This window comes from Halichoerus grypus, chromosome 2 (genome assembly GCF_964656455.1).
Source record: "Halichoerus grypus chromosome 2, mHalGry1.hap1.1, whole genome shotgun sequence".
NCBI lineage: Eukaryota > Metazoa > Chordata > Mammalia > Carnivora > Phocidae > Halichoerus > Halichoerus grypus.
This window is the reverse complement of record NC_135713.1, coordinates 207659050-207673058: the sequence shown is the minus strand read 5'-3', so window position 1 is coordinate 207673058 and position 14009 is coordinate 207659050. Positions and strand designations below refer to the sequence as shown.

Genomic DNA, 14009 nt, shown 5'->3' with positions numbered 1-14009 from the left:
GCCTTCATTCACCTGCGGCAGGTGCTCCTTTCTGTGCAGTTCTAATTTTTCATTAACAGCTAAAATACGTGCCCTGCTGAAAGTATTAGAACAAATACTTTTTAACTGCATTTAAACTAGATTATTATCTATCATTGCATTTCTCATCTCTTTTTAAAACTAAATAAAACACCGTGGCTTTGATTCTGTATCACCCCCCAATGCACACCTCCCCACGGCTCGCTTTTTCAATTCTTATCCAGTTTTTGCTATTATAAACAGTGCTGTGATAAATGTCCTAAGAGGCATATTTCTGCACATTTACATGGTTTTTCCCTAGGACAAACCCAAGGGTCAGAGCTATATACTTTTATTACCAAATTATCCCCTAGTTGAACTAGCTTGCACTTCTAATGACGCAGGTGGGTGCTCTCTCCCCAGGCCTTTGCTGACCACAGGGCACAGGATGAGGGCTTGCTGTGTGTGCTCTGGTTATGTGACCTTGGGCAAATTACTTGACTTCTCTGAACCTTAATTTCTTAATTTGTAAGAAAGGACAACACAGAATGGAACCCCGGAGGTTTTATTAGATATCAGATTAAGAGCTCCTGGGCACCAGAAGCCCATGCCAATATGACATGTAAAAATAGCCTTTGAATCTGAATTTCCTTGACTACAAGTGAGGTTGATTATCTTCTGTCACGGGTTAAGTGGCTATTTCTCCAGTAAACTGGCCACACGTGCCTTGACTTTCCTACTTAAATTTTTGGCCTTTCCTTAATGATGTGAAAGAGTTCTTTATAAAGAGCAACCTTTGCCACATCTTTTTCTCTTGTTTTCTTTGTTATGTCAGAGTCTAAAATTCCTGATGGGGTCACTTATATTGATTTCTCCCTCATGGTCTTTACACTCAAGATCACGGAGACCCCTGAAGGGATTCTTCTGTCCGCTGCTGCTCCAGCCACCCAGTGTGTGTTCGTGGGGCACGACGGGATGGCGAGGAGCCCCCTCCCACCATCAATCAGCTGCAGAGACAGATAAGACAGCCACACTGCAACAATCCTCTGTGATGGTGGGCAGGGCTGTGAATCATGTGAGTCCCCACTCTACCTGGGGTGCAGCCAGATCCCAGGGGGGAGGCGGTGTGTGGGGTTCCTGGGCAGCAGGCAGAGGGGAGGGGAAAGCTTGCGGTGTCTGAAGATGGGTCCTAGGCTGGGGGTTTCCTGAGAGGAGCAGCAGTGAGTTGTCCAATGTGGTCGCTGGGGGGATGGACTGGCCGGAGGCTGGATGGGGGGCGGAACGGGGTGGACATGACCCTGACCAATGGGGAGGAAGAGACCCAAGAGGGCCGGGGACGTGCCCACGGAACCTGATGGCCGATAGAGAAGGTGAGTCGGGGAGGGAGACTCCGGAAGAGAAGGTTTGGAGTGAGGCCAGAGAAGGGATGGGCAGATAGGCCAGTGAGGCCAGGCCAGGCATCACAGGGCGGTGCTCCTGGCGGAGGAGAAGCTGGGTAGCGGGATCGGTGAGGGAGGGAAGGCTCCGGTGGTGTCACCTGCTCCTGCAGGTCGGCAGCAGGACCCGGGAAGACAACCTGTGGGTACAGGTGTGGATCATGTTGGTGTCGGGGAGGACGCAGAACGGAGCTGAGTGGAATGGAATGGGGGTGAGGAAATGGGGCAGCCAGGGCTCCCATGAGGGGCAAACATGAACTGGAGGGACAGGCGGGGAGGGGTCTTGACAGCACCAGGTCCAGAGAAGGACAGGCAGCCCAGGGGCCGGGCAGTGCAGGAGGAGAAGTGGCTGCTGGCTGTGGCCCCTGGAATACCATCTTCCCTCAGCCAGTACCTGCTCCAGACCCACATCCACACCTCTGCCTCCAGACGGGCGCAGGTGTTTGGGGGTGCTGAGTTTCTGACTAGGAACCGGGAGGTCATGGGGGGCCCGATCCCTCTCCCACTGGACTCGTGGCTAGCATGCCCCACTGCTGCCTGAGGTCAGGAGGTCAGGAGGGCAGTCGGCGGGAAGGTGCGGGCTTCGGGGCCGCGCAGGCCTGGTTTCCGTCCTGTCATTTCCTGACGGTGCAGCTTAGAGCTCGTGACCTCTGGAGACTTCCGTGTCCTCAGCCAGAGAGGTGCAGGCGATGACCTATGACTTGGGCTCATTTTCAAAGCTGAATGAGACGAGGTCCGTGGAAGCACCTGGCACATGCCGTCCACTGCGAGGGCGCGTCCTGGACACTGACCTCCCGGCGTGGGCACGCAGCTCAGGATGCCTCCTCTTTCACAAACCACTCACTGACTGTCTTTGTTCTAAAGGAAACAAAGCTGCCCGAGGTGCCAGTTTCCGGGTGACCCAGGCAGAGCCGGGCCTGGGACCAGGTTGGTGAGCGCAGCTGCAGTCTGTCAGAAATCAAAGGCGGCAGCCGCTAACGCTGGTGGAGCCCAGGAGCTGATTCCCTTTGTCATTTAAACTGCTAAGCACGGATACGGCTGTTTTCTAGGGCAAACGCTAGAGCGATGTGCGGTGGAAGGACGGGCAGCCCAGGCCCAGAACCCTGGCCGTGCACAGGGATGGTCCGTCTCGTGCGTGCGCTGGCCGCTGGCGGGGCGAGGCCCCATGGCGGCGTCTTCCTGGCAAATCCACCAGCGAGCTGGGAGCCCCGTTCACAAGGCCGGCGGCGACACGACCTGCTGACACGCACCAGACGGCCTTCAGCAAGGTGGGACTTTGCATCGTGGCGATTCATGTTTCATGGAAAAATAAACATGGTCAGGGGCGCCTGGGTGGCTCAGTCGTTAAGCGTCTGCCTTCGGCCCAGGTCATGGTCCCAGGGTCCTGGGATCGAGCCCCGCATCGGGCTCCCTGCTCAGCAGGAAGCCTGCTTCTCCCTCTCCCACTCCCCCTGCTTGTGTCCCCTCTCTCCCTGTGTCTCTCTCTGTCAAATAAATAAATAAAATCTTAAAAAAAAAAAAAAAAGGTCAATAAAGACTCCCGGGGAAAATGTCATGTGTTACATCGTCTTTCTGATTCCTTCTGTTCATTTATATTAAAAAAAATTGAAGGCTACCATAAACTAAGATTTATGTTAAAATAAGGACTGGCTTTTGTTTGTACTTTTTATGACCATTATTCCTGTTTGAGATGGGCCGGGATCTGGGGACACGAGAGACAAGTGGTGAACGGAATGTTCCCGTCTGTGGCGGCGTGAACGCCCACGTAACACGTGAACGCCCACGCTACACTTTGTGCGCCTCGAGCACAGACGGCGCTTGGGCTCCGGGCTGAGGCTTCTTGGTGGGGCCGATTCTTATGAAAACAAGACTCTGAAGCTCCAGCCCTGGCGGACCGTGGGGGACCCTGCGGGCCAGGCGCCCGGGAACCTGCCGACTAGCTTCCAGAGCTACCGATGTCTATAATACGTGTAACGATGACACCCCAGTTGCTTTCCTGCTGTTGCCTGAGAATGACCCTGCGCTTTCAGACCAAAAATCCTATTTGTAAATAAAAGGAGGCAGTGAAAGCAAACAGGCTTCCTGATGAAGTGCCCGGATGGACTCTCGAGGTCTGGAGGTACTAATGCTGTCCTGCAAAACCCCTTCTCTCCCTCCTACAACATGCCGGTCCTTCCCTCCCGGTCTGGGGCTTCTTTGTGCCCCGGCCACCTGAGGGGGCGCAGACAGCGATGTCATGTCCACTGAGAGACCGTGAGCACCTGCCCCTGCGGTGCTGCGGGGATCGAGAGACTTCCTTCCTATCCCTTCTTCTAGAGGCAAGAAAAGACCCCGGGGCTGGTCAGGGAAAGTTATTTCCAAGCTTCCATTCACAGGAGGGACTGCAAATCAGCTGGCCTGGGAAGACATCTCGTTTGACCCTGAAGGTTATCAGCTAAAGCCTCTGAGTCTTCAGGCACAGAAAATTCTCCCTGGCTCGTGGGAAAAGTAGCAGGGATTGGAAAAGCCACAAAGTCTGCATTAAAATTCTTCTTTCCTTAAGCAATTCTTTCTGACTTGCTAAGGCCCTGGAGAATAATTTATGGGTAACGGGGTCCAGGCTTTGGCAAAAATAAACTTCCTTAAGAGAAAGCAAGATGAAGTTAACTGAACTAATGAGAAAGAGGCCGACCCCGTGGGCTACAGTACATGAAGCTGGTGCGCGTCTGCACTCCGTCCTTCCCTTCTTGTTAAGTAAAGGTTCCCGCATTGATCCAGGTTGGGCATAGCCCAGGAGACTGCCCGCCAGGATGATGAAGAGCCTGCTGCTTACGGCTGAGAGAGCACACACACAATGTCTCCCCTCCGTCCTCTCAGAGCGCTGCCCCTCACTTCGGCACCAGAAAGTTGGCTCTATTAGGGCCTCCCCTTCCCTGAGGGAGTGTGGATTGTAAATGGAACGTTAAAGAGAAACGTGGGTAGCAGGCCTGTCTGCCCAACCCAGAAGACCTGATTCCATGTGCTTGGCATCTGGCCCCCCGCTTTGGAAAGGACGGATGTCACTCAGTCACGCTGTCGAAATCACGGGAAGGTCAGCGGTACCCTCACAGGTGAACATGCTGGTGACCCAGAAGGCGCTGGAGCCCAGCACGTCCCACCTGCGCCCCAGCCGTCCCTGCAAATCTGCCCGTTCACCCCCAGCACCGCGAGCACGCGCTGAGGGAGGGAGCGCTGGTGGCTCTGCCACATGGTCAGCTGTGTTTCGTCCTTATTACTGACTCTCTTTTTATTTGTTTTGGCTTCAAAAATGTGCTTGTTTACAGCTCACCCTGCGAACTCGGGATCGTCCTAATCTGGAAGCTAACAATCTCTATGCTCCATTCGTAACCTCAGTCATTGTACACAAGGCGCCAAGACAGGTCCGGGGAGATGCTGCAGCCTGTGGCTACTCCGGGCCCCCGATCGTCTCTGCAGCACGTCGCCCACATTTCCAGCACCCGTCCTCCCCGGCCCCCTCTGCCGTCTGAGGGTCCCAGCACACAGGCCTGAACCAGGTGAAACCTCCGGTTCTGGGGCCTGCAAATGGTCTTCAAGGCCTGCTGAGCAGCAGACTCCGAGGCAGTCGACCACGCCTTTTCCACAAATACACCTTCACCGACACAAAAGTTCTGTGAAAACTTTCTCATCTTCCCACCTGTGAGGAACTCTGGTATTCTGCCATTCTCCCCCATCTGAACCGTTAGCCAAATAAATTAGCAGAACAAGACCCACAACACTGAGCTTCCAACCCACTAGGGGGGCACAGTCTTTGTGTGAGCACTGACACAGGCCACGTGAGGGGCTGGCGCACGCCCTCCTTGGAAGGGAAGGCAGGGCTTCGGGTCCGGCTGCCCGCCACCCAGTCAATGACCCGCAGTCCACGGGCACCTGGCGAGGAGGCACGAGGGCCGTCTGCGACGTGCACACGGCTCCTGCCCTTTCCTCCTGGGCAGATTGGCAGCTCATGTCCTTCCAAATAGAAGGGCCTGATGCCACTGAGCACATTCGCTGCAGAGTTCTGTGGATCCCCCGGAAAGGGCCGCTGACTACAACCCAAATTAGTATTGAAATGAGAATGGGGAAGGGAACTCTGACATCCCCAGGAAAGCCCTCCCCAGAATAAGTCTGCGGTGGGACTCAGTGACCTCTGAGGGATCTGACTGATGTCCCCGAGAGCCACCTGGCTGAGGACACAGCCACGCACACACATCCGCACACCCACACACACATCTCTGGCTCCGGTTCCTTCCCTGCAACGCGCTCAGCCAATCCAGCGGATCTGAAGAAACTCACCTGCAGAACAATGGGAAGTTGCTCGGGTGGGTTCCTGTTCTCCACGCCCATTGTGAGCCACACCTGGAATGCAGTCAGCTGCTCGGCAAAGAAGGGGCTGTGCTGTGGGACAGGGAGGGAGCATTAGTTAGGGACCCCCGTTCCTTATCAGCTCTGCCCTGACGCACCCACCCGCCCCATCAACGCAGCCCCTGCGCCTGACCAAGTCCGCAACGGTCCAGGCGAGGGAGGTCAGGGCAGGACCGCAGCAGGGGAGCTGGCGAGGGTGACAAGGGCAGAGCAGGGGGCATGTGTGAGCAGACCACACAGGGGCAGGACGACACGGTTGAGATCCCAGATAACTCTTGGCCAGAGCCCCAGGAAGGGGGTCCCTGGGCTGAGGTGCGAAAGGAGCTGAGAGAGGAGTGTTTGGGGGAGAATGTGGGGAATTCTGCCCTGGGCATGTTGAGTTCGAGATGCCTACTGGACACCCTGTGGGCACGGGGCTGAGCCCACAGGGCAGGAGAGAGGTCTGCATGGGAGGCGCAAATTCTGAGAGAAGCGAGGAGGAGCAGGGGCCCGGGCTGAGCCCGGATGCCAAGGGCGGTAAGTGCGGAAGGAACATGGGGTGGCGGGCAGGCGGACAGAGCCTGGTTCTGCCTGGTTCTGCGGTGACTGGCTGAGCAGTGTGGAGGTGCAGCCTCGGGCACAGTGGAGTGCACTGGGAAGGGAAGATAATCTGGAGAGTCCAGTGTAGACGGTTCTGGGAAGGGGAAGGACAGAAATGGAGTGGGCTGGGGGGGACAGGGGCCACCTGGTCAGGAACTCCGGTTTAACGGTGGGAGGGTGAGGCACGTATGTACGTGGGTGAAGCAGTACGGGCGGGCAGGGCGGCTGCCGCACCACGAGCTGGGGAGGGCTCTCCGCGGGCGGGAGACGGGGAGGCACACGGGCCTGGATGCAGGGACGTGGGCACACGTGGCAGGGCTCGCAGGGGTCTCTCCATCACTTCTACTTCTCAGTGAGACAGGAGGGGAGGATGTGGTCGAGCAAAGTGGCATGGGAAGGAACTGTGTGTGGTGATCTCAGCGGGGACACAGGGGTTCTGAGTCCTGCCTGTATGTGGGCACAGGCGGAGGGAACGGGCACCAAGTCACCCAGAGTTGCTATTTACGCAGGAGCCCTGGGGTCAGTGGAGGGAGGGGCCAGCAGGCGGCAGGGCTGCCGGACCACGCACTGGGGTCAGAGTCAGAGTGATGGGGGTGCAGGGACAAGCTGGACAGCCAGCAGTGGGGGCATGGAAGTGGTCTGTCCTTACTGGCCCAGCGGGGGGGACGCCTTTACCCGCAGTGACAGGGACCGGGTAAAGCACAGGAGCGGCTCAGGCTGAGGGAAGGTCTGGGAACCGAGAAGCCGGGCAGCAGCAGGATGGCTGGGTTTTTCACTCTGACACAATCATTTTCACCTAACACACAGTTCTGCTGTCCCTGAGCCCCAAACAAGAAGAATCCCAAGTTATAAATCTCTGCCTCCCATCCCTATCCTCCCTGTCCCACGGGGGAAGGTGAGGCTGTGTTTCAGAGGTGTGTCTGTGAGTAAGGAAGGGGGGCAGGAAGGTGGGAATGTGGCTGTGGCCTGGGGTTCTGGTATGTGTGGACCTGTGTGGACACGTGTGCTTACACAACTCTAAGCCGTGGGCAGACCCAGGCCTGCTCACTCCACGCCGTCCACGGAGGAGCCTGGTGGTCAGAGCCACAGTGCTCCCTTAGAAAAGTCTGTCACGTGAGAAGCCAGCGGAGGACACGCACCACCCAGGAATCCATGTTCCTGCAAAGTCAGCTTGCATCACGTGAACCAAATCTGGAGGGCAACCTGTGAATTGGGATGGAGCCCCCAAACCGGCTTTCCTGTTTTTAAGTGTGAATTATTCATCAATTGATTAAAAACAGCAGCCTCGTTAAGCTCTCCCTCCCCACAGGGAGGGAGGAGGGGAGCTCAGGTAATTCACATCATTCCAGCTCTTTTCCCTTCCTTCCAAGTTAGTTTTTGAATTACGGATGTTCGCATGTAGCTCATTGCTGAGAAAACCGTTCTGCACAGAGAGAAGCACAAGCATTCCTCATCTCTTCACCCAAAACTGTCCAAAGGGAAAGCGCCTGCCATCGGAACACGCAGTGAGGTTTGGTGTGCTCCTCATTGTGGGGAAGCTCAGCGTTCTAAAGGACACTCCACGGAACACCTTGAGAGCTGCCCCACGTGTGTCTGACGATGACTAAGAGCTGGGGCCTGGGCCAGACCTCCAAGATTACCTCCATCATGTTAAAGCTGCTGTGCAGATTGTGGGGAGACCGGAGACCAGGAGGGGCGTCCGGAGGACAGCTCATGCAGGCCTGGACAGAGGCTCTGAGTCATGGGGCCATGTGTCCAGGGCCTCCCAGGACAATTCTGAGGCCAGGTGGGCCACTCCGTGGTCAGCCCACGGGTCAGATGGCCTGGGCCTGAAAACAGGCGCAAGGGGAAAGGACAAAAAGCGGGGGGCCAGATGGGCACAAAGAGCCGCACTTGACCACTGGGGAACCCAGAAAGCCTTTTGCTGTCATTGTTGTGAGAGAGGAAACGGTTAATCTCAACACCCTTCCTCCTCATCCCCCTTGGCGTCCCTGGTCCAGACACACTGACACTGGCTGGTGCCGTCCTGACCGTGCAGTGACATACTCGCTCCTCATGATGACCTCACCACTTAGAAGAGGAGATAAAACCGCAGTGGCCAGGAGTGTTTGGATTCCAGCCCTGTGTCAGAACTCAGCCTGCAGAGGGCTCTCTTTAAGCCCCTCAAGAAAGTCCATTATCCATGCTTCCCACCATGTGCAAATGCTCCTCCCCTCCCCTATGTCAGCAAATGCTGATTCTCATCGGGCTCCTTTCCATTGTTGACTAAAATCTGTCTTCCCAACTACTGACCTTGGAAGAGTGACATACATGCTGGGCTTTGTTTTGGGGTATCTAACAATAAGGTTTTAAGATGAAGCCAGTAATTTATAGGAAAATTATTAGAACAAAGTAGTGAATTTAGTAAAGCTGCTGCACAAAATCACCTATAAGCCCTATGTATACAAAGAAAAACAGTAAATGGCATTTAGGAATATACTACTTATAGTCATGTTGACGGATGGGAAGACTCAACATTGTAGAGACGCCCCCAAATCCATCTATGGATCCGTGTAATCTCTACCAAAATTGCTTTCATAATCAAGCGTGCTCAGTACCCGTGCAAGGACAAAGTGACCAACGCGGCAGAGCAGAGAACCCAGAAGCGGCCCCACAAAGATGGTCGCCTGATTCGCTGTAAAATAGCACTGGGCGAACTGAACATCCATGTGTGGAAAAGCGTATCGTGAGCCCTACTTCACACCATCCATATAATTAATCCCAGACAGACTGCAGTTCTAAGGGTAAAAGTAAAACAATCGAGCTTTCAGAAAAAAAAGAGAACACCTTCTCAGGGGTGTGCATCTCAAAGTAAACATTTCTTAAGCAGGATACCAAAAGTCTTAAGCATGAGAAAAAAATTGGCAAATTGGATTATGTTAAAACAAACTTCTGTTCAAGAAAAAAAAAATACTGAAAAAATGAAAATAAAGTCCAGAGCAAAAGAGAGAGAAAGAGAAAAAAAGATATTCACAATGAGTGACAAAGGATTTGTATTCAGAAGATATAAACGATCACTACAAATCCATAGGAAACACATAACATGAAAGAAAAATCAAAAGACTTAATCAGGCAGTTTACAAAAGAGGATATTCAAATGGCCAATGAAAATACAGAACAGTGCTCAACACTATTGACCATCAGGGAGATACAAGATAAAATTTCAGTGAAATACCTCTCACACTGAACCAGAATAGCCAAATAAGGGGAAAAAAGGGTAGAAAGTATCAAGTATTTATGAGGATATAGGGCAACTGAAACACTCATAAGGTGTGGGTAGGAGTGTAAACTGATTCGGTCACTTTGGAAAACTGCCTGGCAGCATCTACTAAAACTGACCATATGAATGCTGGTGACCAGAAATTTCACTCCCAATGTGTATCCCTGACATAAATGCACCAAAGGCAAGTAAGAAATTAGCAGCACCCAGGGTGGGCTGGGACCAGCTTGCAGTAAGAGAGGCATTCACCTTAGGAACAAAATTTAAGGGTACAACAAAAAGCTCAGTAATTGAGATTAAAAAATACTTTAATGCAATATTAAAAAAAATGCGAAAATCCACAATGAACAAAATATCAAAATTTCAAGTAAAGACAGCCTCAGAATTACTGATTTCTCCTTTGCCTCAGGCTCCAATGACTCGGCCTGGCACTGGCCAGCATTATTTGTGGGGGCTGCAACCTGGAAACTCAAAATGCCTACTGGCCAGAGGAGGAGTACATGGCCCTTGGAGAACCCTACGCTGTGATGAGAGCTGCAACTACGGGAGCAGACGTCATGTTGAATGAAAGCAGTCAGATGCAAAGGCTACATCCTGTAGGATTCTATTTACCCAAGTGCACAAAACCAGGCAAGAAAGTAGTTACCCTAGGGGAAAGCAGGTAGAAGGTGGCAGGAAGGGCCTTCTGGGAGCTTCTAACATGTAGCTGCTTGATTTGGGTGCTGGTTACTTGAGTGTGTTCATATTATAAAAACTCCTCAAGCCACACGTTTATGGCGTGCAATTTTCTCTATGTACATTCCACTCCCAAAAAAGTGAAAACAAAATAAAAAAGCTAGCATGTGGTCTACATCAGTTACCCCTCCCTGTCACAATTTGGGGGAAATGATTCCCACATGTAGAATACTGATTCCAGCAGATTAGAAATGAAGCACTGAGATCCTTGGAAACATACCTGGCACTGGAGCGGAAGGATAATAATACAGAGACTGTGTTATTTTACATGCGACTATATAGTTCTGATTCTCTAAGGGTACAAAGTAAAACATTGCACCATACAAAAAGCCAAAATCGTGTTAGGTTTTCCAAACACATGCTTATGGCGACAGGCCCTGGCCTCCTTTGGCGAGCTGAGGCACTGGGGGGGGCTACCCCACTGCGGTGGAGGGGAGGCCAGGGCTGTCCCCACGGAGTCCTGTCACTGTGCTCAAGCCCGGTCCCTGCCTCAGAGCTTAGGTCCAACGGGAAGGGGACCCTCGGCTGATGCCAAGCACACTGGTGAGAGCCGAGTGAAGGCTCTGCCAGCTTCCTCTTCAGGGTTTAAAAATGCAAGGCAGTCTGCAACGTAACTTGTGAGTGTGTTAAAGGAAAAAAAAAGGGCAGCTGGAGAGAGGGATGGATATGCTCCAGCAAGTGCGGCAAATGTTGATGGCAGGACTAAGTGGTGGGCACACAGGTGCTCACTGTACAATCCTCTCAACAGTGCTGCAGGTTTGGAAGTTTTCAAAATAAAATGTGAAAAATGTCAAGTAATAAAGAAGAAGGAAATAGGAGATAAGAGAGGGAGGCCTCTTAGCTCATCACCCCCACCAGGGACATCAAGATCATCTGAGGAGTTACACGTACACACACACACCACAGATATGCACACATGTACACACGCACACACACGAGCACATGTACAGACACCCCACAGAGGTACACACACGCACACACATACGTGTACCCCCCACACCCCATGCCTGACCTGAGCACTCAGCCTGTATGAACTCCTTTAGTTCTCCTATGCCCCTTTAATTGCAAACCACCCTGATTCCCCTGTAAAACGAGGAAACTGAGGCACTGGGGAGCGAGCCTGCCCCTGTAGTCTTGGGTGGGGTCAGAGATGAAGGTGTGGGTAGAGAAAGCCAGTGGCTCTGACCCTCCAGCCCCACCCTCCATGGCCTAGAGCACTCACTTTGCTCTGCTGCCCTGGACCTCCCAGACCTGGAAGCCTCCCTGACCCTTGGGGTCAGAAGGTGCATGTGCGCAGACGTGAGTGACCCTCCTCCTTCCTCAGGGCCCTTGAGGGAGGGGCTGGGTCTGGTGCACATGCACTCAGACTCGATACATGAATCCTGAATGAAAACACAGAGGCCGGGAAGCAGATGAAGCAAGGGTGACTCTTGGTGAGGGGCTGTGCGACCCTTGGTGAGTCAGTCCCCTGAGAGGCCTGGGGACCAGATGTTCCCTCAGTGCTGAGCTTTACACCCTCAGGTTCTAGTCAGGAGTTTTGGGAAACCCATAATCCATTCCAGTTAAAAGGCAGAGCCTGGAACATGGGGTCAGGGAGCGTGCATTAAGAAAAGCAGATTGACAAGAACATCACTTTAAGAGAGAACATTTCTTGAGAGCTCACCATTTCAAAATCTTGAACCCCTGGTTGATGCAATCTTTCAAACTTCCGCTAACGGCACCTTTCCCCCGGCGGGTAAAGGAAATCTGACAACCCAGCACCCTGGGGGCTCTGCAGACCAGGGGCCCAGGGACAGAGCCCCCCTGGTGGACCACACGGATGCCCTTCTCGGACTCACCCGAAATGCAGTGCCTTCCTCGATGATGGTTGGCAGCTGAGAGAGGCAAATGTCGACGGCAAGGTCCCAGGCTTGCCTGCGGAGAGAACAGAGGCCTTACTGACCGCTTCTCCGGGAGAGGCCCTGGTTGCGTCTGGGCGGAGCGCCATGGCCGCGGGTCCTCAGGAGAAGCAGGAAGACATCTGGAAGCCCGCTAGAGCCATTTGTTTATTTAACATTGGTTCTCTTCAAATTTACATGAGAAGAGCTTGGGAAAACTAAAGGGACTCGCCTCACTTTCACTGTAGCTTCAGCCCCGCACTTGATGGCCACAGGCTGCCCACGCCCACGGAGCAGCCATGGCCCCGCGGTGGCTGGACAGTGGCAGGGGCACAAATACCCCACGCTGCTTCATCAGGAACGGCCAGTGTGGTGCCAGAAGGAGGCGGGTCCGTCTGTGGACCCCCCGTCCTGAGCGTCCCCCCGCCCAGAGTCAGGACTGGCCCTGCACCACCACCCTGCCCAGCGCAGGGCCTGGACCTGTGCCCACGCGAGCCTCTCGGGGACGAGGCCGGCAGTGCTTATTTGAGGGGATAGCAAGTCTCTCCCCTGTGTGACCCTGGCCACCTCTCCACCGGTTTCTCAAGGCTCAAAACACGTACATGGCGAGAGCACCTGCTGGCCTGGCTCCGGCGCATGTGGCCCCAGCTCCCCGGGTCCTTGGGAGACCTGGGGTAGCAGGCGCCCTGGTGGGGCCCCGATCAACAAGGGATGCTCATAGCGTTCAGTGTTAGTTCTAAACTGATGCAGATGATCACCTCCCTCTCTCTACAGCCACGGATGGAAGCATGGACACTGGGGACACAGGGGTTCCTTCGCCCCTGCTCTGCCCCTTCCCTTCCTCATGGAGACAAAGTGGGGATCAGCACGCGGATCTGGTTTTCAGCACAGCCGCCTCTCCTCCCAGGGAAGTTCCGGAGAGGTGGGATTCCACCTACTGTTTATGAGACTGGCGGCCCCGTTTCTCCACATCCCCAGAGACGACCACACTGGGAATGAAAAATGTAAACAACCAGAAACACAGGAAATGTGTAAGACAAACAAAAGCCTAGAGGGCTCTCCGTCATTATTGAAATACATGGAATATATTCCAGTTTTCCCGACCGGCCCCTCTGAACAAGCACGCCCTTCCCCCACCAATCTAATTAAGAGGCAATCAGCGCGTAATCAAAAGTGCCTCAAAGAACAGGCAATAAATAGTTCCCAGATGCTCAATAAGTGCCCAGGCTGCAGGCGAAATGGTTCTTCAGCAGCGTTGAGGGAGATATCTGCTCTTTGTTAGACAGAAGCAGAGTCAATTACTGCAATTAAACCCTATAAAAATTCCTTGACTTTAATCAAATAAAAACTTTAAACTTCAGGAGTTGGAAGAAAGTGTGTACAAGCTGGGGGCAGGGGAAGTGTGAAGTGGGCGCAGGGGGGTGTCCAGGGCGCTGGCTGCGAAGCCTGGCTCTGGGCCCCAGCAGTCAGCTACAGCGCTATGGGCATGCCTGGGAACTGTGCCTAGATAGCCAGCGCCCTGCCCTCTCTCAGCCCCAGCTCACCAAGATCACGAGGCAGGAAGAATCCTACCCCGAAAAGGCCCCCACCCCCGGCAGCTGTCCATGGTCCTGGCTGGGTGTTCTGGACAGAGTATTGGGGGAACCAGGCTGCACTGGGAGAGGCCGCCAGGCGGTCTCCTGATGCCGGCTCCCTCCCTCCAGAGAGTGAAAGCCCCGTGGAGCCCCATCAGGGCCGGGGGGGGGG

General features: G+C 53.9%; 1 protein-coding gene across 6 annotated transcripts in view; it reads right to left on the bottom strand.

Moving 5' to 3' along the window:
- The window catches only part of RPTOR (regulatory associated protein of MTOR complex 1), a 335570-nt gene that overhangs the window by 90220 nt on the left and 231341 nt on the right, over nt 1–14009 (bottom strand). For all 6 annotated transcript variants that reach the window (XM_078066239.1, XM_078066240.1, XM_078066235.1 and 3 more), the window contains 2 exons: nt 12225–12300; nt 5745–5846 (listed from right to left, as the gene is read on the bottom strand). In XM_078066239.1, the coding sequence (XP_077922365.1) occupies nt 5745–5846; nt 12225–12300 (178 nt within the window). The remainder of the gene's footprint in view (nt 1–5744; nt 5847–12224; nt 12301–14009) is intronic.